The 25,805-nt window shown below is 42.5% G+C and overlaps 1 protein-coding gene across 6 annotated transcripts in view; it reads right to left on the minus strand.

Moving 5' to 3' along the window:
* Positions 1-2,698: 2,698 nt before the first annotated feature.
* ablim3 (actin binding LIM protein family, member 3) overlaps positions 2,699-25,805 on the minus strand; it is a 114,034-nt gene continuing 90,927 nt past the window's right edge. For 4 of the 6 annotated variants that reach the window (XM_007908017.2, XM_007908016.2, XM_007908015.2 and 1 more), the window contains 9 exons: positions 20,597-20,731; positions 19,256-19,329; positions 16,514-16,652; positions 14,059-14,088; positions 9,994-10,052; positions 9,011-9,071; positions 7,718-7,725; positions 4,094-4,174; positions 2,699-3,142 (listed from right to left, as the gene is read on the minus strand). In XM_007908017.2, the coding sequence (XP_007906208.1) occupies positions 3,029-3,142; positions 4,094-4,174; positions 7,718-7,725; positions 9,011-9,071; positions 9,994-10,052; positions 14,059-14,088; positions 16,514-16,652; positions 19,256-19,329; positions 20,597-20,731 (701 nt within the window). In that variant the 3' untranslated portion in view covers positions 2,699-3,028. Of the gene's footprint in view, positions 3,143-4,093; positions 4,175-7,717; positions 7,726-9,010; positions 9,072-9,993; positions 10,053-14,058; positions 14,089-15,511; positions 15,658-16,513; positions 16,653-19,255; positions 19,330-20,596; positions 20,732-25,805 lie in introns of those variants that run through there. The other 2 variants (XM_007908019.2, XM_042339882.1) reach the window with 2 other exon arrangements.

The following is a 25,805-nucleotide window of genomic DNA, read 5'->3' on the forward strand; positions in this document are numbered from 1 at the left end:
ACCTTCCTCTTCCACCATGCTTACGGCCACCTCACCAACCCCAGCTCGGAGTCTGGCTCCCCCATAGTTAAGTGCTCTGAACCACTACCCTGTATGGTGGGCGCTATAGAAATGCAAGTTGTTGTTTTTGTTGTTGTAAACTGAGCAAGAGCTGAGAAAGCGTGATCAGGAATGTTTAAATGTGGTCACTGAATCCACAACTGTTTGTGGGACACTGCTGTGTGCAATTGGCTGTTGTGTTTCGCCCACAAAGTATAGTTAATTCACTTTACAGTATATTCTGTGAAGCACTTTGAGATGTCTCAATGATGTGATAAGGTGCTATATCAAATACAAGGATTACTATTATTAAAGTGATTAAAAGATTTTGCTTGCAATTAAGTAGCTTGAGGTGAGAATCCACTGTTAAAGTTTCACTTGAGAATGGATGAAAATCTACTGATTCCCATGTAAAACAATCCTTCAAATTTACTGCCATTTAAGCTTAAAGGGTCAATCTGTTGCAGCTCCTTTGTGTGAAAGCATGATCTGGAATGTATTGTGCTAAGACTTTTTTTTGTTTCATATGTTCTCTTTGTTTTTAATAGGCTTCACTTGAACACGTGGCTGGTCTGTAGTGTAACCTACCTGTCATTTTGCCATCTGCTTCTCAAGTCCTTGTCCACGGGGCCTTGTCTTGTACTCTGATTAAAAAGCAAAGTGATGCAGGGATAGGTTTGAGCAAGAGCTACCTGTTAACAAGTGAATAGTCAGTGAGAGTCATTTCATCGGACAACTAACAAACGATACAACAAATTACATTTGTATAATGCCTTTCACATTGGGTGCATGTCCCAAGGCGATGGACAGTCAGGGATTTTGATCCAAGCTGGGGGTTGGCAACAGGATGGGTGGAGGGCATGGGTAGGAGAGTGACTGAAGGTGCAATCGCAGAGGAGTGTCTTGAAAGAGGCAAGGGAAGGGGCAAGGCGAAGGGAGTTTGGGATGGAGTTCCAAAGGGTGGTGGCAGAGACAATAACAAAATTACATTTGTATAGCGCCTTTCACGTCGGGAGGATGCCCCAAGGCACTGTACAATCAGTGTTTCAAAGACGAGCTGGGGGTCGGGATCGGGGAGGGTGGAGTGCAGGGGGATGGGTCTTGAAGGAGGCGGTGAGGTGGAGGGACTGCAGGAGTTAGGACGTTGCAGAAGTAAGGGTGAGCAAAGCCATTGAGGGCTTTGAAGGTGAGGACCTCGATCTTGAACTGTATCCTCTGTGTGATAGGAAGCCAATGGAGTCGGGTGAGGATGAGAGTGATAGGGTCACGAAGCCTGGTGTGGGAGAGGACACAGGTTGCAGAGTTCTGGATGATCTGCAGCCTATGGAGGGAGAAGTTGGGGAGGCCAACAAGCAGGGAGTTTGCATAGTCAAGCCTGGATGTTATGAATGTGTGTAAGAGTTTCATGTATGTGGTGTGAGACAGTGGTGGATCCGGCGATGTTGCGGAGGTGGGGGAAGGCAAAGCGTGTCATGGCACAGATAATAATAATTCTTGCATTTGATGTAGCGCTTTTCACGTCTTCTCGACGTCTCGATGTGGGGTAGTTGAGGGTTAAACAAGATGCCAAGGTTCCGGACTGGCTCTGTGAGGCTCAGACAAAGGCAATAAAAGAGACCTGTGATAGATAAGAGTCCTCAACAGCTATTGGAAAGGCAAAAGCTGATTTGTGGAAAACTGTTCAACTTAGTCTCAGTCAAATCAGTTGCTTTTAAGAACTGCAGAAAGAGTTTCCAAATTTAGACTGGACACAAGTATTTTCCACAATTTTTGTGCCTGTTGGACAAAATAGTCTTTCAGGCTAAGACCACATAGAATTTCAGGGTCTTTTTTGTCTCTTAAATGTTTGCTAACTTAAGCCATTGCAGAGTAATTCAGATGAACTATTATGAACAATGACTGGACAAGCTGGAGCTCTTCATTCTCGAAAGAAGACACCTCAGAATGCAATTTTAAATGGGATTGAAAAAGTAAACCCAGATCAATACTTTAAGATGCACCAAAATAGTAGAACAAGAGGACTTAGGTTTAGAGTTTTAAAGGGTAATTTCAGGACAGATATCATCTTTACCAGAGACGGGAACAGGTTACTAGGAAGTGTGGTTGAAGCCAGGACACCTAAAGAAAGAGCTTGATCTTTTGTTGGGAGTACGATAGGGTGAGTGTTTTGGAGAGTCGGGATCAGATGGACTGAAGGGTGTCTTCATCTGAACTTTGTATTAGTTGTAGTGTGAACTTCTTGAGCAGTTCATGCAATGTTCTCTTGTCCTAATGAACACAGTATGACCGAGTGTGCACATTTATCACAGCAAATTTTCTTGTGATCTTGTGAAAATGGAAACTGCGTACGCTGGAAATCTGAAACAAGTATTGCAAGAGTTTGGAAGATCCCCAGGAGGAGAAAGAAAATGTGCGCTTATCATTCCCAGCACCTTGAGACGTGCTCCCTACATGAAAGGCACTATACAAATGTAATCTTGTTGTTGTTTAGGGAAAGACCCTTTGTGATGATCATCCCTTTGTCATGATCAGTGCCACCGCAAATGTCCCTTTCCAGGTGCTGGTTGGCATTCTGTGATCTGTGGTGCTTTGTGGTTTATTTGAAAGTGATTTGGTGGAGACAGAAAAAGGCACAAAATCAGGGAAAAAAAGAGACAGATAACAAATAATCCTAGTTTATTCCAGAATCCCAGCTATCCTTAAACATGACACCCTGGCTTCCGCAGCCTTATTCCCAAGAAATCAGATGAATATATGGATTATATCAAACATGTTGCAATTGGAAGGTACACCATCAAATAATGGAAATCCTCTGAGACGACAAGTCAGATATTTGCAGAACATCCACAGATACATGTAGGCAACAGCTCTGTCAATACAACAATATGAAAACACTAAGAGAGTGTGTGATTAAATGCGTCGTATACTCGGACAGGCCAAGAGTGATCTTCTTGTGTCCGTCTCTGTTTAATGCGATGTGCCTGTGTGATTAGAATAGGCGAGCATGTTTCTTCAGCTCATTTCTTTTCCACAGCGCCAACCGGTCAAACTCGCCGAGCGTCATTCTGAAGATCCGGTAGAAATCTGCTGGCGACAGATGGCGCTGTGAAACAATGAAGAGAAAAATAATAAATTGATAATTTAACAATAAAAAATTAATAAATTGGTCACTTCAATCACAACTGTTTGTGGGACACTGCTGTGTGCAATTGGCTGCTGCGTTTCACCCACAAATATACAGTCAATTCACTTTACAGTATATTCTGTGAAGTGCTTTGCGATGTCTAGAAGACGTGAAAAGCGCTATATCAAATGCAAGGATTATTATTATTATTATAAGAGAGCCAGTGATTACATGGGCAATAGTCCCTTGACCTGTTACCAGGCCTGGCCTACCCCAAAGATCTACTTATGCTTTATTGAGTTAACGATGGAGTAGTGGATAGAGCTGCAGTTTACATTACAGGAGCTTGCTGGTTCGAATCCCTGACTGATCTGGTTCTTAAACAAAAATATTTCCCTCTTTTGATGACAAACTCTTAAACATTATCTCACATGGTTAAGACCTAGACCCAAGACCAAGAAGGTATGTGTTACAATCCCAATGATTCCACTCAATCCTTTGAGGTTGATAAGGTGACCAGCATGTCTAATAGGAAGGGGACATAGGTTGAGTAGGGAGTAGGGTCTCCTTGGGGGTGAAGTGCCTGAGGAGCCATGCCTAGCAATGCGAGACAAGTCCACAGTATTTTAAGGCAAACATGTCAAACCCCAAGTCAATGCCATAGGAGGTTACTGTTCCATGCTGCATAGTTACAACAACAACAACATGACATTTATATGGCGCCTTTCACGTCAGGAAGACGTCCCAAGGTGCCGGACAATCATTTTTTCGAACCCGAGCTGAGAGTTGGGGAGGGCAGGAGTGGAAGGAGGGTGACCAAAGGCATGGTCACAGAGGAGTGTCTTGAGATGGGTCTTGAAGGAGGCAAGGGATGGGCAAGGCGGAGGGACTGCAGGATTTAAATCTGAATAGTTGTTTAGCTTCACATACCTCCAGTCTTGTTCTGTCAATCTCTTTTGGCAGTTTGTTCCGACCCCTAGTGGTCACCAGTAATGCTTCATAGGGATAAATCTGGATAGGAAAAAATATTCGATTAGTCAACGGCTAACAAACCAGCTATGTCTATGCCATTTATAATTGAACCATTTATTTGCTTTAAAGTATATGAAAGAGAATCCTTACATTTGAGATAGCACCTTTCACATCGGGAGGGTGTCTCAAAGTACATTGCAGGATATACTATAAATTGTAGCGACTGCGTATTTTTTGGGAAAACAAGGTAGCCAATTTCTGCAAAGCAATATGAAAATATAGATAAAAACAAATACAGCTAATGGAGGGAAAGTTTTTTTTTAGTGGGATTTCATTTCTGCAAGTTCCCTTGCGTTTTTTTAAGTCTGGCATCTAAAGTACAATAAATACAATGAGCTCCACAGCAAACCCAAATGGCTTATGCTCTTATACACTATCCGTTAGTGTTGAACCAGCTAATTGATAAATTTATGCTGGAATCAATACTACATACATTTCTAAAGCACCTTTCACATCAGGATGATAATTCAAAGTGCTTGACAAAGCTAGATGCATGCCTGAGCTGGTAGGGGTGGGGAGGGGGGGAAAGATCACCGAACGCTCGGTCAAAGAGGTGCATTCTGAAAGAGGGAGGCAGGATGTGATTTTGTTAAACCTTGAGCAATCGCACAGTATCGCAGATACAACCATATCTGTATCCTGTAGCTCAGTGGTTAGAGCACTTGCCTCGCAAGCGAGAGACCTGGGTTCGATTCCTGGCAGGGTGAAACCTTGGGCAAGTTTCTTTACTCCACACGCCTGATAATAATCCCTCAAGAAAAAAAAAAAAATTGGTCACTTCAATCCATGACTGTTTGTGGGACACTGCTGTGCGCAATTGGCTGCCACGTTTCGCCCACAAATATACAGTCAATTCACTTTACAGTTTATCCTGTGAAGCGCTTTGAGACGTCTAGTCTTTTCCTTGAATCCAAGATCAAGGGAATCCGCTCCGCGGTCACTTCCCCTCCAACTTCCACCCACCACCCACCCCTTCCCTCCCACACTCCGACTCCTACCCATCCTCCCCTACACACCTTCGTACCCGTTTCCCCACCCTCTGTCACTGAACTCATCCTATCCCTAAAACCAACCACCTGCTCCCTTGACCCCATCCCCACTCCACTCCTTATCTCCCAGCTCCACTTTCTTGCCCCACATATCACTGACATCATAAACCTGTCCCTCTCCTCTGGCTCTGTCCCCATTCCATTAAAAACTGCCATCATCACGCCCACCCTGAAAAAACCCTCCCTTGATGCGTCGCAGCTATCAAGCTACCGGCCCATCTCCAACCTCCCCTTTCTCTCCAAGGTCTTGGAAAGAGTTGTCGCCTCCCAACTGCGCTCTTTCCTTTCCACCCATTCCCTTTTCGAACCCCTTCAGTCAGGTTTCCGTGCTGCCCATAGCACAGAAACTGCCCTGGTCAAGGTCACCAATGATATCCTGACCATCTGTGACCAGGGCTCCCTCTGTCTCCTCGTCCTCCTCGACCTATCGGCAGCATTCGATACGGTCGACCACGCTATCCTACTCCACCGCTTGTCCTCCCACCTCAACCTTCAAGGCACTGTCCTTGAATGGTTTAGGTCGTACCTTTCTCACCGTCTTCACTTTGTCTCGACGAATGGCTTCTCCTCCACCCCCCGCACTGTCTCATGTGGTGTCCCTCAGGGCTCTGTCCTCGGTCCCCTCCTCTTCACCCTCTATATGCTCCCCCTTGGTGACATCATCCGCAGACATGGAGTTAACTTCCACATGTATGCGGATGACACCCAACTCTACCTTTCCTCCTCTACTCTCAACTCCACGACCACCGATGTCCTGACAGCTGCCTGTCCGACATCGAGTCCTGGACGAGAGACAACTTTCTTCAGCTCAACGTGCGAAAAACCGAGGCCCTCCTGATTGGCTCACGTCAGCGCCTCCGCACCTCAGGCGCTGACACCATCAGCATCCAAGGCTGCACTCTCCACCTCTCAAAGCCAGTCAGGAACCTCGGCGTTTTGTTCGACCCTGAGCTGTCCTTTCTCCCTCACATCCGCACCACAACTGGCACCGCCTTCCATCACCTCCGGAACATCGCCAGACTACGGCATTACCTCACCCCTCACGCTGCTGAAACCCTGGTTCACGCCTTTGTCACCTCAAGGCTGGACTATGGGAACTCTCTCCTCGCCGGCCTTCCCGCCACCTCCCTCCACAAGCTGCAGGTCATTCAGAACTCTGCAGCTCGTGTACTGTCCCGCACCAGGCTTCGGGACCACATCACTCCCACCCTCGCTCGCCTCCACTGGCTCCCCATCCCCCAGAGGATTGATTTCAAGATCCTCATCCTCACCTACAAGGCCATTCACGGCCTTGCTCCCTCCTACCTCTCCAACCTACTATCCCCCTACCTACCTGCCCGTACCCTCCGTTCCGGTCTGCTCCACGTCCCCCGCCCCAACCGCCCTACTATCGGTGGTCGGGCCTTCAGCCTCTCAGCCCCCAGGCTCTGGAACTCCATCCCCCAGTGCCTTCGCCTTGCTTCCTCCCTTTCCTCCTTCAAGGCCGGTCTCAAAACCTTTCTCTTTGACCGTGCCTTCAGCTCCCCTCTTGACTCTCTACCCCCTCCTCGCTCCCTCCCTTCCCTCCCCTCACCCTGACACTTTCCCCCCTCCTCGCTCCCTCCCTTCCCTCCCCTCACCCTGACCATTTCCCCCCTCCTCGCTCCCTCCCTTCCCTCCCCTCACCCTGACCATTTCCCCCCTCCTCGCTCCCTCCCTTCCCTCCCCTCACCCTGACCATTTCCCCCCTCCTCGCTCCCTCCCTTCCCTCCCCTCACCCTGACCATTTCCCCGCTGCTCGGGTCATGACCCAACTGTGCAGCGCCTTGGGACGTCCTCCTGACGTGAAAGGCGCTTTATAAATGGAATCTTGTTGTTGTTGTTGTTGTTGTCTAGAAGTGTGAAAAGTGCTATATCAAATGCAAGGATTATTATTATAATAACCATAGCCTGAAATCTCTACACATATTGAACATACTCTGCGAGTGCTGTAATCGCAATGTGCATTCTACCCACTGATGAATTTCATTTCAATAAAAGAATTGAGAAATCTGATGTGAAAAGTGCTGTGTGAATAGCCTCTGGATATAGAGAAAATGAGTCAAATTATATTTCAGTAACACAAACCCTATAAATCATGGCTTTCATCATTCTGGGCAGCCAACCAAGTAATATTAATAAGCATCCACTGACACAGCGTGGTGTTATGCTTACTGTGCATAAATAAGCAGATCTGTGCAGATAATGTATGCCGAACACCATTACGTCACAAGCAATCAGGGAGTCCTATAGCAGGAAATGGTTAGATTTGGTCTCAGACAATGCTTATAGGATAATAAAATACTGCACTCTTGAAAATGCTTTTCACGCAGTTAATGTGGAGAACACCAATTAGTACAGCAATGTTGTACATAATGTCTGAACAGAAACATCACCACAAGACGTCTCTCTTTTTCCCAGGAAACTGCACAGGGCTTCAAGCTGCACGTCTTACCTTGTATTCTGTGGGAGAAAAGGAAGGTGAAATCAAACCATGAGTAGAATCCAGCACTGCTAATGTTCTATCAGGGAGAAATTCCAACCGGATCTAGCTTTACTCTATTTATGTAGCATTTCAGTGTGTCTAGAATTTAGCAAATGCAGCCTTAATTTTGTAGGTACTAGTTCCTTTGAAGAACTACAGAAAACTGATGTCAAAACTAAGACTGAAGTCAGCGAATTGCCAAATTTCAGACACTCGTTTAATGCACCTTTAAAAGGGCAAATCTAGGTGGAATTTCTCTACACATAACTAGCATTCATTGACAAGCAGTTTCATCATTGCCATTGAATCAATGGTTTCAGACAATGAAGGCAAGATTTGCTTACAATTCCAATGCTGTGCGATAGTGGAGCAGTTAGCATGGCATTAAGACATTACTGCATTATGGCTAGTAATAATCCTTGAATTTGGTATAGCGCCTTTCATGTTGTCGAGACGTTTCAAAGCGCTTCACGGATATACAGTACTGGATTGACTGTGTATTTTGTGGCTGAAATGCGACAGCTAATTGTGCATAGCAATGTCCCACAAACAGCCATCTAGTGAGTGACCAGTTTTATTTGGCGAATTATCCAGAAAAGAGAAACTCTTGTCTCTTTTCAAACAGTGCCATGAGATCTTTAATGTCCACCTGAACAGGCAGTTGGGCCCTTGGTTTAACGTCTCATCTGAAGGACGGCACCTCCAACAATGTACCATACCACCAGCACTGCATTGGAATGTCAGTTTAGACTAAATGATTCCAAGTGGGGCTTGAACCCACAATCTTCTGATTCAGAGGCAAAAATCCTACCACTGCGCCAGGCTGACACATGCATTAATGCTATTTGGTGCATTGAAACTCAGCACTGATGCTTAACCCTCCATCAATTGCAGGACTTCTTAATTATGCGCAGGGAGTGCACAGAAACCCTGTTCAGATTATTTTACAAAGCCTTTGATTTTGGTTACTGAAAAAGCACCTAAATTGGTTACTTTGCCACTCTTAAATTGTGGCCACAGATTATAAAGGGAAAGACTAAGTCATTGGCAGGATCCCCAATGGCCTTTGAGTTTTGCAGGACTAGAGGGGTATGGTCCCTTTAAGAGCAGTGGAAGTCTCAGTGCGCATCTGACACACAAACGTTCTGGGACAATGTGCACTGACTGGACAGGAACTTAAAGGGCATTTAAATGATTGAGAGTTGAAGCATGGGCACATTTAGTAGGTTTTGGCTGAGCTACATTTCATGCACTCAATCTTACCTCTCCTTCCCCAGTTAACTGAACTGTCGTCGTCGTATTGGAAAATGTCAGGACTCTCAGGCTGTAGACACGAGTGGTGATGGAGGAACGGAACAGAGAAATGAAGAATCTTTTGTTGTTAACTTGCAATTTATTCAATGTTCATTTAATTTGGTTCCTTCCTCACTGAGCTCTGTAATTGTGTTGGGACTGTTATTTAATTAATGTTGCCAGAACAAAAGTAGGTTGTGATACCATCAGAGCTTTACGTTGTTTGCACAAGTATTTATGCAACACATCCAATTTACTTTCCATAACGTATGCCACATTATTAATATTTTATCACACAGGCTGCCTTGGATGCCAGTTGGAAGGGACTCAAAACTAGAACTATCAGTGTAGTACACATGGGTACTCATAGCTGAGAAAAATATCAATAGTGTAAAAAATAATCCTTGGATTTGATATACAGTAAACTCACAAAAGTTGTATCAGTTGGGACCATACATTCGACATGTCTGATGCAAAGTATGAATTATGTGAAACGTGCATAAATAATAGGAAATTCAACAGGACGGGCAGATGTAAGACTTACATAGTTATAAGATTAACACAGATCAGACTTATGTGAATTTTACTGTAATGCATTTGATGTTGTGAGGGCATCTCCAAGCGTTTTACGGGATTTTTACTGTAAAGCGTAGTGACTATGCATTTTGAGGGCGAAATATGATGTTTTGCAATGTTTTGCAATTTTCATCACCTTCACAATTTAAAAATGTTCACTTGTAGGCTTTTCCGCCTTAAAAATTTCACCCACAATTAAAATTCCCCAGTCACTAACATTTTATGCTATATCTTATGAAGGGCTTTGAGGCGTCCTTCCGACGTGAAAGGCACTGTATCAAATTAGGGTGAATCGGAAAGCACTGTCTCTCCTCCTTTCTCCATCTATCCGTCTCCTTTCCGGGTCAGAAATCAGAAATACAGAAAGATGCGGTTACCCTGTGTAGCCCATTCCTCGTGTAGGCAGGGAGAGTGGCAGATTTCGAAATAAGCGAATCTGTGAAATAAAAAACAAGAGAGACTTAGAACAACGCAAACATTTATTGAAAAGATAATGCCCTACTACATCAATAAGCCAATAGGACATTCTTGGGAATTGGGTAGATCGGTGGCAGATAAAATTCAATGTAGAGAATGTAAAGTGCTTCACATGGGAACAAAAATTCCAGGAAGGGACTTTTATTTAAATGCAACGAAAATAATTTGTACGGAAAATGGAAAGCACCTAGGGGTCCTGATTGACAATAAATTGAAGCTATGGCAACATTGCAGTGGGTAAGGCAAACCAGATGCTGGGTTATATTAAAAGGGCAATATTGAGCCAAAATGGTGGGGTAATCGGCCACTTTATAAATCAATAACAACAACAAGATTTCATTTATAGAGCACCTTTCACGTCGGGAGGACGTCCCAAGACGCTGGACAGTTGGTCGGGACCCGAGCAGGGGGGAAATGGTCAGGGTGAGGGGAGGGAAGGGAGGGAAGGGAGGGAGGGAGCGAGGAGGGGGTAGAGAGTCGAGAGGGGAGCTGAAGACACGGTCAAAGAGAAAGGTCTTGAGACCGGCCTTGAAGGAGGAAAGGGAGGAAGCGGCGAAGGCACTGGGGGATGGAGTTCCAGAGCCAGGGGCTGAGAGGCTGAAGGCCCGGCCACCGATGGTAGGACGGTTGGGACGGGGGATGTGGAGCAGACCGGAGCCAGAGGAACGGAGGGTATGGGCAGGTAGGTAGGGGGATAGTAGGTCAGAGAGGTAGGAGGGAGCGAGGCCGTGAATGGCCTTGGAGGTGAGGATGAGGATCTTGAATTAGATCCTCTGGGGGATGGGGAGCCAGTGGAGGCGAGCGAGGGTGGGAGTGATGTGGTCACGAAGCAAAGGAAGCGATCAGCGAAGCAAATCACTGGTGCGACCGCATTTGGAATACTGTGTGCAGTTCTGGTCACTGCAATATAAAAAGGATATTGCAGTGATTGAAAAGATACAGAAGGCAACCAACATGATTGAGGGGATGGAGGGACTGGACTTCGAGGATTGATTATATAAACTGGGCATGTTCACACTGGAGAAGAGAAGGGTGAGGGCTGGTATGATTACAATCTTTATGATTCTGGAGGGAATAGATAATGTAGACCACAATAAGCTGTTTTATCTTGTACCGTACAGTAGAACCAGAGGACATGGCCTGCGTCTGAAGGAGGGTAAATACAGTAGAAACCCGGTTTGTGGTCACCACAGTAATTCAGCCACCTCACAATTGCAGGCACATTTTCAGTCTCTTTCATTGTCTAAGTTAAAAGGCTGTTTTGTCCGCTTCAGTAAACCGAGCACCTCACCATTCAGGACAATGGTTACTGATTGCGGCTGCTACAAGCGCCCTCTTCTGGAACAAACGCAGTACAAACACCCACCTCTGCTACTATCCTGTACACAGTGCGCTAGGCCTTGGGCTTCTTGCGCTGTTGCTCGACGTTGTTACTGTGGGCGGAATGGGATCAGGTCACACACTCGCGGGGAGTGTTGGGATCGCGGAAGCTGTGCGAGGGGAAAATCGACTTCGCTCGGTGACTGCCGCTGGGCGAAGTTGAGCAAGTGTTGGGGCAAGTGAAGGACTTTTGTTTTGATCATGGACTCAACATGTGGCCGACTTTGGCTGATGCTGAGGGTCAGCAGCAGGCCAAGGCAGTGCAGGTTAAATCAGCAGCCAGGGAAACAACACTGGACTTTTTCTTCAAGAAATGAACATTTTGTTTGATTTTAACTTCTCATGTGAACTTTGAAAATGAAACCTATGATCTGTTTTAAATGTGACAATGCCTTCATTTTAATGAGATTGCAAAGAATGGTTGTTGAATGTTCATCCTATTTTATATTAAAGGTCGCTATGTTCATCCTATGTAATCCTGTTTCAGTAATCTGGTCACCTCACTAATTAGGTCACTTTTGCCCAGTCACTTCAGTGACCTGATTAATGAGGTTCTACTGTACTTTACTGAGAGTGTAGTAAACGTATGGAACAGGCTCCCAAGGGGGACAGTGGAAGCAGAAAGTGTTGTTTGTTTCAAGAACAAATTAGATAGATTTCTGTTACGAAAATAAAGTCTCGGGATACAGCATATAGTTTGGGACACAATATGTCAAGCGTCTGCCACGATGGTGAACGGCGAACTAAATGGACCTTGGTCTTCTTTCGCCAGCAAATTCTTATGTTCCTAGAACTTTGCAGATTTTTTTTGTAATTCTGTTAGATGTGTTACGATGGCAGTGAGTAAGGCAAACCAGATGCTGGGTTGTATTAAAAGGGCAAAATTGGGGTAATGTGTGTGTGTGGAATAAATAATGATCACAATCAAGAAATTGATGTCTGGAAAATATAAGTGTTCACTCCTATACTGTCTGCTGTTCACACCAGCCTCTGGTCTCTCCGTTACTTTGAAAACTGGACTGTAACAATTAGAGGTTTCTCTGCTTTTAACGCTGCAGGTCCCCACTCAACTCACAGGCAAAATAATAATAATAATAATCCTTGCATTTGGCATAACGCTTTTCACGTCAGGAGGATGTCCCAAAGCGCTTCACAGAACACACTGTAAAGTGAATTGACTGTATATTTGTGGGCGAAAGCGGCAGCCAATTGCGCACAGCAATGTCCCACAAACAGTCGTAGATTGAAAATGCCAATTTCATTATTGTTTTTGTTTTTTTGCAGGGATTATTATTAGGCGTGTGGAGTAAGGAAACTTGCCCAAGGTTTCGCCCTCTGCCTGGAATTGAACTCAGGTCTCTCACTTGCAAAGTGAGTGCTCTAACCACTGAGCTACAGGACTCCTTGCTAATAATCCTTGCACAGCACCTAATCATGTCTTCGAGACATCTCAAAACGCTTCACAGAATATACTGTAAATTGACCAATTGCACACAGCAGTGTCCCACAAACAGTTGTGGATTGAATGACCAAATTATTATTATTTTTATTTTTTAGAGGAATTATGATCCCCCGAAAGGGATCCACCAATCGACAAAACTGGGTTCCTAATTACTGCTAGGTAAACAGAGTAATGTGGAGTGAGGAAACTTGCCTAACGTTTCACCCTCCTCGGGAATCAAACCCAAATCCTCTCACTTGCAAGGCGAGTGCTCTAACCAATACACTACAGGACTCCAAATTGGAGGCTATAGCTCCCAAAATGGCCTCACATTGGGTGCGCTAATGTAAAACTTGCCAAAAGATATCCTTCCTGTTTTTCTGATGCTTTGTATTTTGCCACCCTTAACCCTTTCTGGACAAAGTGTGTAACAGCACTTCATGATGGTGATGTCAGCTGCGTAGATTTATCTGATTAAATTGCAGCCACCACTCTCCCCTGCGCATCCCCCCCCCCCACCCCCACCCACACAAGACACACTCTAGGGTCAGTGATAGAGACTTTGACTTTCATGTTGGGAGCACATGTTGTTGTTGTTTCATGTTGTTGTTGTTGTTGTGGGAGAACGTCCCAAGGTGCTGATGTGTGCCTCACCCTCTCCCGGATTGGAGTGTGCACTTAAGCACAGTGCACAAACACTCTACATTTAATGTTTTTTTAGTGACTGGGATGGGCATCTCTTGAGCACAGCAAGGGGTTTCCACACGTCAGTCGATCATTTCAATTGAAGGATATTATTTCTGACAACGCCAGTAGATGGAGTTTAAGATTACCACACGCAAAAATCTGATTGTTTCCAACAGGTCAGCAATAATAATCTTTTACATACAAGAACATTGTTTGTAAATCGGTGTTGCACAAAACTGGAATGTCTCCACTGAAAACAGCCGAGTCTATAAAGGATATCTGGTGTTGAAGGCAGTGGAATGAGATTTAAAGAAGCTATTTTGAAGAGAATATTAACAGGATACTTTGAAATGGGGGAAGTGATCCCGGACTAATCTATTCTATAGAGCTGTGATCCCAGTCTGAACGTTACGAAGATGTGGAGAAAAGGGATGAAGAATGAATGTTTGCTACTCACCGCTGTCTCCCACAGACATCGCCCTGGGAGCTGGGAAAAGAGAAACCAGATATTAGAATCATAGAATCTTGCAGCACAGAAGGAGGCCATTTGGTCCATCGTGCCAGTGCTGGTTCTTTGAAAGAGCTATTCAACTACAACCACATTTTTCTATTTCAAGTACATATCCAATTCAAAGGTATTAGTACCCATCTTGAGCAGCCTAAACAGTTAAACTGCTTGCCATTTGATGAAATTCCACGTGTCAGTGAACAGCAGGGCTTTTTATTTTGCTAAGCACGAATGCAAACCACAGACTATAGACTTTCTGCTGCCATCACCACAGGCTTGGGTGTTGAAGGTTGGATGCAGCAAAACGATAGCAGTAAGTAAGTCGATTGGTGGATTGCTTTTCTGAGGGTAAAAATCATATTAATAATCCCTTCAAATAAATAATAATAATAATTTGGTCATTTAAACCGTGACTGTTTGTGGGATGCTGTTGTGCGCAATTGGCTGCCACGTTTCGCCCAAAAATATACAGTCAATTCACTTTACAGTATATTCTGTGAAGCGGTTTGAAATGTCTCAAAGACATGATAAAGTGCTGTATCAAATGCAAAGATTATTAATATTATTATTGAATGGAGCAGGCAGTCGGTAGAGAAAATATGTAACAAACAGCAGCAAGAAAACACATAGTTTGTAATATGATTGTACAACCTCAAAGATGTGGGCTTCCTCATGGATTGGGACCCAATATGCAAATTATCACCCAGTGAGTGGGAGCGTGTGACAAGCCTTCAAGTCTTGTAACACTGCAACATAGAACATGATTGTATCTGCAGAGCGCTTGCAGTCATATAGCTGCAGTATTTTAGTGGCAATTGTTGGCTGCAGAATTGCCCATCTCAAAAAACGCACCTGACCTCCCTAGTGAAAGTGTTGGAAGCCCAGAGGCACCCAGTTCGCTTTAGAGGAAATAACTCCTGAAGCTCAGTGGTTAGAGCACTCGCTTTGCAAGTGAGAGATCTGGGTTCAATTCCAGGCAGAGGGCGAAACCTTGGGCAAGTTTCCTTACTCCACACAGAGCCTAATAATAATCCCTCCAAAACCAAAAACAATAATAAATTGATCATTTTCAATCTAGGATTGTTTGTGGGACACTGCTGTGCACAATTGGCTGCTGCGTTCGCCCGCAAATATACAATCAATTCACTTTACAGTATACTCTGTGAAGCACTTTGGGATGTCTAGAAGACGTGAAAAGCGCTATATGAAATGCAAGGATTATTATTACTATAACCAGAACAAGGAAGAAGTCCAGCCTTGTAACTGTACATGGATCGCCTGAACTGATCTATCTCGCCAGGTCAGTGTTTCACAGTTTATGATCCCTATTTCCTCTGCACACACACATGCATATGTATAAAAAACATTGCAATAGAATTAGAAGTCAACACTTTTCTTTTGATAATATGGAAATGGTATTGATTTATTTTGAATTGCTTTTCAAACATTTTAGCAAATCTTCCATTGCATTCTGTACACATCAAGGTCACCGGTGTTGCTTTTTTCAGTGTGATCCCCCCACTCGCATCCTGCCAACTCTCCGATACTCTGAACAAGACACCGGGGAGTCTGGATTAGTCAGGGTAGCCAGTCTTCAGTTATTTGATGACTCGGGGAGTTATGTTGCTTCAGAATCAATTACTGGGGCAGTGCTTAAAACATGGGGGTACAAATTAACCATGCAAACACATCAAAGAGAGAGGAAGAGGTCAGTTAGGTGCTTTGAGAACCCATCTCTATAACTTTATTTGAGACTGAAATTAAAATGAAGCATTTAATTCAGCAGCGCTGAAATAATAATTAGTGTTATTCTCTCGAGCAATAACTCGCGATTCCAAATGGTCAAATATTAGGGGCTGAATTCCACCTCGTCTTAGCCTGCTAGCCCATTTTGTCTTAAAAAGGTTAAGATAACAGCAGAACTGTGGGAAAATAAACTTGAATTGAGTCTTAATTTGAGAGCTGGTTCTTCTTACAAAGTGCAGGAAAGAAATAATAATCCCTCCAAAATCAAAAACAATAATAAATTGGTCATTTTCAATCTACGACTGTTTGTGGGACATTGCTGTGCGCAATTGGCTGCCGCGTTCGCCCTCAAATATACAGTCAATTCACTTTACAGTATATTCTGTGAAGCGCTTTGGGACGTCCTCCCGACGTGAAAAGCGCTATATCAAATGCAAGGATTATTATTATTATTATTATAACTGGGAACTAATTTGAGACCGAATTGAAGAATTTCCACAGTTCTGCTGTGATCTTAACATTTTAATACAGAATGGTCTCCCAGGCTAAGACTGGGTGGAATTATGGGCCCATTGCTATCACATGCCAATAGCTAAGGCAGTGATGGTTTTGTCACTTGTGTTGGAAGTTGCACATTGGCAAATTCATTATTACTTACACCCGTTGATTGGAGAACCATAGCCTGCACTCTGGGCATATTCTCTAGAGTTACGCAGAGCCCAAGGGTCATGATCATAAGCTCCAACTCTGGCTTTCATCTCTTCCTTCAGAATCAGTCTGTTAATGCCACTCTGTATCTGAAATGGAGAACGAGATAGAATAAGAGCACCATTATTTTTATTGGAAATCCTAACACTTGTATTTCCAATTATCTGACAAAGTAATTGTTTGAATCAATATAATGCAGCAATCAGCTGTGGTGTTCAATAAGCCATGGTGGGCTAGTTTAGCAATGTTCTTCATTAATAACATTGAAGTCAGGGCTGGGGAGTGAATCGAAGGCATATCTGCTCCACATTGACCACAACTTGTGCCAAGGGCTTCTTAGAGTTTGCCACATGTACACAAGTAAAATCAGCTCAAAATTTTTACATCATATAAACTCAGTGATGACCGTTGTGAAGCCGAGATGGCAGTCAAAAATAAATGTTTTCGTTTTCAGATTTCCAGCATCTGCAGTATTTTGCGTTTTTTTTAATGGAAGACGTTGTTGATATGTGAGAGCACGGAGTGTTTGAGGGATTCCTAAATGACATGACATTTAGGATAGGATGAAGATTCGTTCCTCAACAAACATTAAATATAATAATTTAGCTTTCCCGAAAACCCTGCTGGCATCGATCTAGTCATTACAAGACCTAAGAGTAGTGACCCGCATACACACTTTCTATTCAGAAACATCGTCCTTCGGTTGAGATGTTAAACCGAGGTCCCGTCTGCCTGTTCAGGTGGATGTTAAAGATCACGATTCGAAAAGAGAAGGGAGTTTTTCCCGGGTATCTGGCCAACAATCCCCCAAATAAAATTGGTAAATCCACGCTGTTGCTGTGAGCAAATTGGCTGCTGCGTCTGCCCACAAAATACACAATCAATCCACCTTACAGTATATCCTGTGAAGCGCTTTGAGACGTCTTGACGACAATGTCACAGTCACACCCCTTTTTTACATAACCTGCCTGTCTTTAATAATTATATTTTCTGTTGTTTAATGTTTGCGTTGGAAAAATTAACCTGTTGAAAGAGTTTAATATTTCTATTATGTAGTTTAAAGCATTGATTCCTTAAATGCGGTTATTGTCTGACTTAAATGTGTTCGGGTAAACCCGTATCAACACCGAAAGTTTGGAAATGAACTAGCGCATGCGCATATCGTTTTTCAGTGTAATATTCCTTTAAATACGTTTTTAGTGCATTATTTAAAATACATTTTTAATGTATTTAAATAAGATTGTGACCCAGATGGTGCCATCAAGTCTCCAAAGGCATCGGAACAATTTGGCAGGGAAACTTACCATCCTAATTATGCAAATGAAGGATTGGAAAGCATACTTATCCCTATTGGGCACCTTTAGGGGAGGATTCTGATTTGACTGTACAAAAGAGCACCAATTACACTAAGTAATTGTTGCAGGTACATTTGGATTGGATGCTTTAAAATGGGGAGGGACACAATGCCCTTAAAACGTTGGTTCAGTGCACATATTAACCTCAGATTTAATAGGCTGCTATCTAGTAATTGTTAAAGTTGATTAGTTATCTGTATTATTGATGGTTGTGCAATTTGTTGTTATTTGTCAAAATCACTTGAGAACTATTCCCGAGGAGTTTTGGATTCTGAACAAACCATAATAAAAATACCGTTAAGTTTTCTTAACTTTGTCTCATTCAAGTTCCCTGTTAATTTTCAATATAAGAGGGAGTAACATAAACATTTTCTTATACTGTACTCCAGCCTGTATTTTGCTGGGTCACAGAGGTATTCAAAAATAAACTTCTGATTGACTGAAGCTTCTGTTTGCATCGATTAAAGATCAATCTGGTAGTACTTGTTGTTGTGAAACAATCTCAATTAGCAAGAAACACTTAGAGATAAACTCTTTCACACATTAGTGAGTATTGATTACAGAGACCACCCAGTACACTCTTCAAGGTTGGAGCGAGCCATATCATGGAGATACAAATTAAGGGTGTAGAATTGTCTCAACATGATGAAGAGTTATATCAAAGCAAGGATTATTAATCTTACTATTATTTATCGCACTTTGATTGGGAGGATGGTTATATCAATGACTGACTAATGGGTAGGAGGGCATGAAATTAATACATTTCCATAAGAAAACCTCCTGCTCCATTTGTGAACACGGATGTCCACTGCTGGTGGATACTGTCTGCAGATATTCACTTATTTCTGCAGAAGGTGAGGAAGTGAGTAATTGCGATAACACTTAAAACTCCTCCGAGCTGTTATCAGCAACGATAACACTACACAACCTATAGGCAGACTGAGTGTCGGCCACATTTGGTTCAGCTGCGCTGCTCTGCACTGACAAAGAGCTGGGCACTCTTTGTGGCAGCCATAGTGATCTGTACTTTCTTCTCTTGAAATCGTAATAATGTAAATTTGACCCCCACCACCATTTCACTGTGGAATTGACTTCAAATATCTGACTACATGCTGTCTGTCTGGGTCTGGTGTATGACCTGGAACCTGTTAGGAGATACACAACACTGTGACAAGTTACAGAGTTATATACATGGTTACATCCTTGTTATCCATTGAGATAAATCGGTAACCAAAACCTCATCCTTCCTGTTGTTCTTTTTGTTGTTAAGACGCCCACAAGTTTTCTGCACTTGGGTACTTCTTTCAATTAGTGATTATACATTTCAGATATCATACCGTTTGAATGCCCTGGTCCCATACATTTTGACCATCTTCTTCTGCTCCGGATGATCTACGACTCCATCTCGTTCCTTAACATCAGAAAGAAAGTCCAACAGTCAAGAGATCTGAACAGAAACTATGACAAGACATGAGATAAAGAAAAGCCCACTTTGTCCACTTAACCCAGCCCTTTGCTTTCAACAACGACAGGATGTATCGCTGGTTCTCACTGGGATCATCCGTTCTCTATTCCCTGATCATTTTCTTATACTGTACTCCAGCCTGTATTTTGCTTAACCCATCAAATTCTGGCTGTGAAACAGTTTAATCCTCATAGCGACTTTGCATCTGCAGGCAAACCAACAAATTGAGGTACATTGTTGTTACTGCCATAAAATCCTTGTTGTTTTCAGCCACTGTGCCTCGACCACTTGGAATTCCTTGCTTCAATTCCTCTGCCTTGCCCCTTTTTCATCATTTTTTTAGATTGCACCTGAAGACTTTCCTCTTTGATCATGTCTACAATCACCTCCCCTTTTTCCTCAGCTCGGTGTCAAACTCCATCACTATCAAACGCTCCGAGACACTACGCCACATGAAAGGCACTATATACGGTAAACAGAAGTTGTTATTGTTGTTGTTAGAAGCTTCCATCAGATAAATAAATTCCATATTACATCTTTCCTCTAAATTAGTCAAATGTACTTGACATTTATTGCTGGTATCTATCCTGAGGAGTTTATTAATCTAAATGCTTCACTAATCTTTTACCCAACCGCAAATAATTGTATTGCATTTCTGCTCCACCTGATCTACTCCGAGGACCAGCAGCTAAACTCCTTCTTCAAAGTTACTATATTCCTGTCTATGTGCTGCATATCAATGACCTATAAGAATGAGCTATGGGCGATAGGGTTACGCTTGTGCTAATGTGACCTCAGTTTCAACTCTCCGACAAACTGGCTGAATGATGCGGAAGTGTGCTTGTGAGAAAGCACAAAAACTTCTAAAGAAAAGCTTGTTGTTTCGAAATGACATTCCTAAGCACCTTCCTTCTACAATAATATTTTCAAGTGGATGCAGCCAGGTCAATACACACAACCACAAATTGCATTTATGTAGTGCCTTTCATGTAGGGCAGCGTCTCAGAGGGCTTAACGGTGGTGGAGCCCGGCACTGAGCCGCGGGGCTAGGGAAGAGATGATCATAAGTACAGTTGAAGAGGAAAGTCTAAAATCGTGATCTAAAAGAGGGGAAGAAGGGGGCAAAGCGGAGGGATTTAGGGAAAGAGTTCCAGAGCTCTCTCTTCTACAGGGCGTAGCACAAACAAGTTAGTTGCCAGTTTAAGATGTCTACCTTTGGGTGAAGAGGGGGAATTCCAGGACTCCATCTCAGAATGCTGATAGATGTCTGGAGAGTGGGCTGAAGGATATCTGGAAGACTGGACAATGTCCTCACTTGTTTTGCTCTTAGTCGCTAAGTACACATATTCTAAGAAGTGAACAGACCAGAATGAAATCTCTTACCCTGTACCCATTAACCAGCATTCACTGCAATCGATTTATGGAAATAACAATATTTTTCCAGCATGCAACATTCAAGCATGTACTGTTTCCATTATAAGTATCTTTAGCAAGGAAAAAACAAACATCAATACTTCAATAAATCATTGTATTTTACAAACGAAACAGGATCTAGGTTGCCCTAATGGGGCAAAGTGTAATATTTTTTAAATTAGAAATTATCCGGCTTGGTTTAATGTACCTGCAAATATCTCAGTCAAAGTTACTTAGAACAAACACAGATTCATAATCTAGGTCATGATATATTCATAGAGCAGCATTCATTCCAGAATCTATTTCATTATATGTATATATATATTCACAAAGCTATGTTGGTCAGTCAAAAGGTGTTATACCAATGCATAGAGTGTCAAGTCCTGTTAATAACCTGCAATAAAATATTAAAGAACTCAGCTTGGTGCCATAGAGAGTAAGTGGCATCAGTGGAATACTCTACCATTCTGAAGCAAGTTATAAAAGCTCCACTCAATTCCAATGCCCTTTTTATTATATCTGTATATCTTGTTATAGCTTATATCATTTGGGCATGCTGTAATTAACATACGTGAATGGTCCACTTTACCTGGTTCTAAAGTAAACATATTCACTTCTTTGTGTTGAAATCCCAATAGTTTCCCTCCAACAACAGAGTGATGTTACTGTCTTCTTACAGTGACTACCCTTTTGCGCTCTGAGTGAGCTTTATACCATAGACTTGTGCTTGCAAGGATTTGGTTAGAAGCGCATAAACTTATTTTATGAAGGGACATCTGGGGTCTATCTGTTAATGCAAGATGGGCTGGAAGACTTTTTTCTCAATCAATTAGTTGAAAAGATCCTTGCTGTTTGTGGGATGTTACTGTGTAGAAACTGCTTGTTCGCCTACAAATTTATTGTCACTATTCTTTACAGTAACTCATGTGAAACAATTTGAGATGTCTCGACAACATGATAAGGCGCTGTATCGAATGCAAGGATTATTCTTATTATTTATAAAATATGTTTATTGCATTTCTAACCAGGTCCTAATGGGCACAAGTCTATGCTGTACAACTAACCCAAATGGATTAGATTTAATTCATTGATTGGTTTGGTCTGTGCCATTCGCTAAATTGTTGGGTTTACCACAGCCACTTTACAGTATATCTTGTGAAGAGCTTTGAGATATCTTGACAATGTGATAAGGTGCTATATCAAATGCAACGATTTATTATTACTATACCACTGGTGAGTACATCCAACTCATGAAACAGACTCATGATTTTTCGAAATCATACTTCCTACACCTCCTCTGCTGCTATTTACTGTCATGATTTAAACAGTGGAAACAGTTCCATATATCATGGGGGAGTTTTGCTCTTGTCTTCGGCTAGGACAATCACACAAGGAAAATAGAAGGTGCGTTAAACAGCAGGAAACAAATAATGGATTGGAAATTACACAAACAGAAGTCTGATCCAGGAAGTTCCAAGAAGGGGAAGTACACTGTTTAATCGAATGTGGAAACGGCTAATGTGTTTCCCCTGTAGGAGCCAATGCTTTATTACACGCCAGCCTGGTTCATGTAGCACATGTGTTTGCAATGTAAGCAAACGTCTTCCTGTGCAAGCGCACAAACACTTGAGAGGAAAGGAAGTTACTGCCCATTGTCTGAGGAAAGGAAGAAATGTGTCTACAGCCTCAGTCGATGGTGTATCCTTTTCCCCCATATAATGGAGATCGTTTAATGCAACACGACTGTTATTACCATATTGCATAACACTGCAGTCTGTTTCAGTAATCTCTGATTCCTTAACATCATAGAATCATAGCCTACAGCACAGAAAAAGACTATTAAGCCCATCAAGTCTGTGTCGGCTCTTTGAAGGAGCTCCCAACTAAACCCACTCCCCCGCTCTCTCCCCATAGCCTTGCAACTTTTTCCTTTTTAAATAAATATCCAATTCCATTTTGAAAGTTATCATTGAATCTGCTTCCACCATCCTTTCAGGCAATGCAACCCAGATCATAACAACTTGTTGCGTTAAAAAAAATGTCTGGTTCTTTTGAGGCAGGAAATGTGGCGGGGCAAAGGCGTCAAAACAATGGTAAATATTAATATTAATAATGTGAAATTTGTCCCTGTAATTTTTTTGTGCTCCCCTCTGAAATCACTCTTTATTTTTCCTTCTAGCAACTGGGAAGATCTGCTTTAGATGATCTCTCATTGCATTGTCTTTGTCTATTTCTATATATCCTCTGTTTAGGCTCACATATGTGAGGGGTGTCACATCGAGGTGGCCTTGCGTGATTCTGGACTTATTTTTACTGCACCAAAATAGAAATCTTTGGTCTCTTTTTCAAGACAGAATCCGTTATAATCTTAGCATTTGATATAGTGCCTTGTCACGTCGTCAGGACATCTCAAAGCACTAACAGGATTTTCTGTGAAGTATAGTGACTGTGTACTTATAAACAGAGGCTTGGATGGCAGAGATATTGAGGGGCATGGTGAAAGGGCGGAGTATTGGGACTAAAAGATTGCCAAGACTAGTGGACAGGCGTGATGGGCCGACTGGTCTTCTGATTTTTTATGTTTCTGGATTAAATGTGCGTTTCTCAATTTGCTTTCAAAGAACACAGCACGAGCGATTTCAGAAGTCACTGATAATGAAATGTTCCTGTGAGGAGCTGTACCTTTGTTGTGACCTGAACAACAATCTAGCCTGTAGGGATGTTTTCTGTCTCTTACAGATAACTATAATGGACTCACATAATCTAGGGCATTATATACGTTTGTAAAGGTCTAACCAGTCATTGTTTTATACACCAAACCAAATGCCACAGTATTATAAATGCAATAAACATCTAATCTTCCGTGATTCTACCTGCAATCCACACTCAGTTGTCCAGTATATTACAATCGTCCATTGCAATGCAGAGCCAATGATCTGTAATACACACTGAGCCATTGTGTCTGTTATTCTACTGAATTCACTTGACCTACTATCTACTTCACATCTATTTCTAGATTTATCCCCAGTGCAGAAGGACTCTATGACACTGGATCAGGTTAAGTGCCTCTTATAACGGTGAAAGCTGAAAGACTGTTGCTATTTTATTTTTCAGACTATATTTCAGACTTTATTTTCCAAAAGCTTTTTTTTGATCAGTCTGATACATGCGGAAACCCATCATCATGCTTAAGAATATCAAACCAAGCTGAGATTTCCATGCATCCCACCTACACATGGAAATCTCAGAGATAGATTGTTGGAATGGTAAGAACACTCCCGTCCTGGAGGGACACATCCTGCTTATCTAATTCTGGAACGTATGAGGCGAGGGTTGGCAAGAGCCAAGGCTTGGGGACCCCAGAGTGTGCGTTGGGGTACTGTTGGAGTTTAACCAGCTAAAACCACATAGCTTGCCATTGATATTGCCGTCAGACAAGCTTTCTCGCTGCTTGTCCAGCTAGGACTACCCTACCCATTAGGGCTTTGGCTTGCAGAGTTACCAGGAGCTGATTGGGATGACACCCTACCCCCTTAAAGAGCCTGCTGATGAGTCAGCTGACAGTGAAACAGACACGTGAAATCAACAGTGCAGGAGAGATTTTTCTTGTACTTACAGCACAGTGTAGAACCAAGAAGCAGTTAGCGGACAGGAAGAGAGTCAGAGATTAGAAAAATTTGGTGCAGTGTTACAAGGATATGTGAGGAACAAGACAATCTTTGATGAGACAACATCCCTTTTGTTGGATTTGAAACTTTACAGACAAGCATTTCATTTCAAATGTGATAAGGCGCTATATCAAATGCAAGGATTATTATTGTTATTATTATAAATGCAATCTTTCTTGACAGTAATCTGAAAAACGCTGTAAATTCATGACATCTTTAACTATTACAAAACAATAATTGGACATATCTGGGTCTATCATGCACCCAGTGCTAAAAGTAATGACTTTATAATGTAACAGAATTAAAGTCACTAAAGGGACGCTGGTTAGTGATCAGTAGCTGATAGACTCCATTGACTTGATCATGTCAACACAACCGTGGACCTGGTATTAGGGTGTAATCAGCAATCTTGGGAGAAGCCTGGATTGAATACTCAACCACCAAATCTTGAGTTTCCAAACCACCAGAAAATAATAATAATACAATATTTGTACTGTATAGTGATCAATTTAAGAACATATTTCGTAGAGATTTAAACAGAATGACGTTAGATTGTTTCACCTCTGTTTGAGTTTTCACACCAAAGTTTAACCTACCTCAGGTGGGAGTGGAGGTCAGGAATTCTGTGCCACTGCGCATTTTAAACAACCCCTATCTTTAGGTCTATTTTGTGCTGCTGACAGAGAGCACTGTCAACACCATCCCTCATGCAACAGGGACTTCAATATGGTACAGGAAACCACAAATAAACACTTGGTTACGTCAGGCCAAAGTGACGAGGTAATTAACAGCAGCGGCACAAAAAAAAACTTTGAGGAACAGGGACAAAATGGGCCTTTTGTTATCCGTCTTTTGTATATTCACCAAACAGTTAAACGGCCTAATGTTCAACATTCCTGGAACTTGGACACTTTTTGGCACAAGTGTGGGTTGGTGCCGGCACCAAAGGCTGTTGTTATTATCCATCACAATAATGACACTGATCATCTGATTTACAACACCTTGAAACTGGCTGGATTTCAAGAGGAAATGAATGGAACCATTTGTAAAAAGGCCAAATCGCTGAAATAATTAATGCTTTGTGAACAATCGGGGGTGAAATTCCACCCGTGTTTAGATTAACTATTTGTGTAGTATTTTAGAGCATTTGGAATCTGGCAAATTCTTAACCGCAAGCATAATTTTGAGTTTAATAATAACACTTATAATAATCCTTGCATTTGATACAATACCTTATCATGTCATTGAGATGTCCTAAAGCGCTTTGCAAAATACATCGCAAAGTGGCTGTGCATTTTGTAGGTGAAATGTGGAAGCATATGACTTTTCTGTTCATTTCTT

This window comes from Callorhinchus milii, unplaced genomic scaffold (assembly GCF_018977255.1).
Source record: "Callorhinchus milii isolate IMCB2004 unplaced genomic scaffold, IMCB_Cmil_1.0 Scaffold13, whole genome shotgun sequence".
Classification (NCBI taxonomy): Eukaryota; Metazoa; Chordata; class Chondrichthyes; order Chimaeriformes; family Callorhinchidae; genus Callorhinchus; species Callorhinchus milii.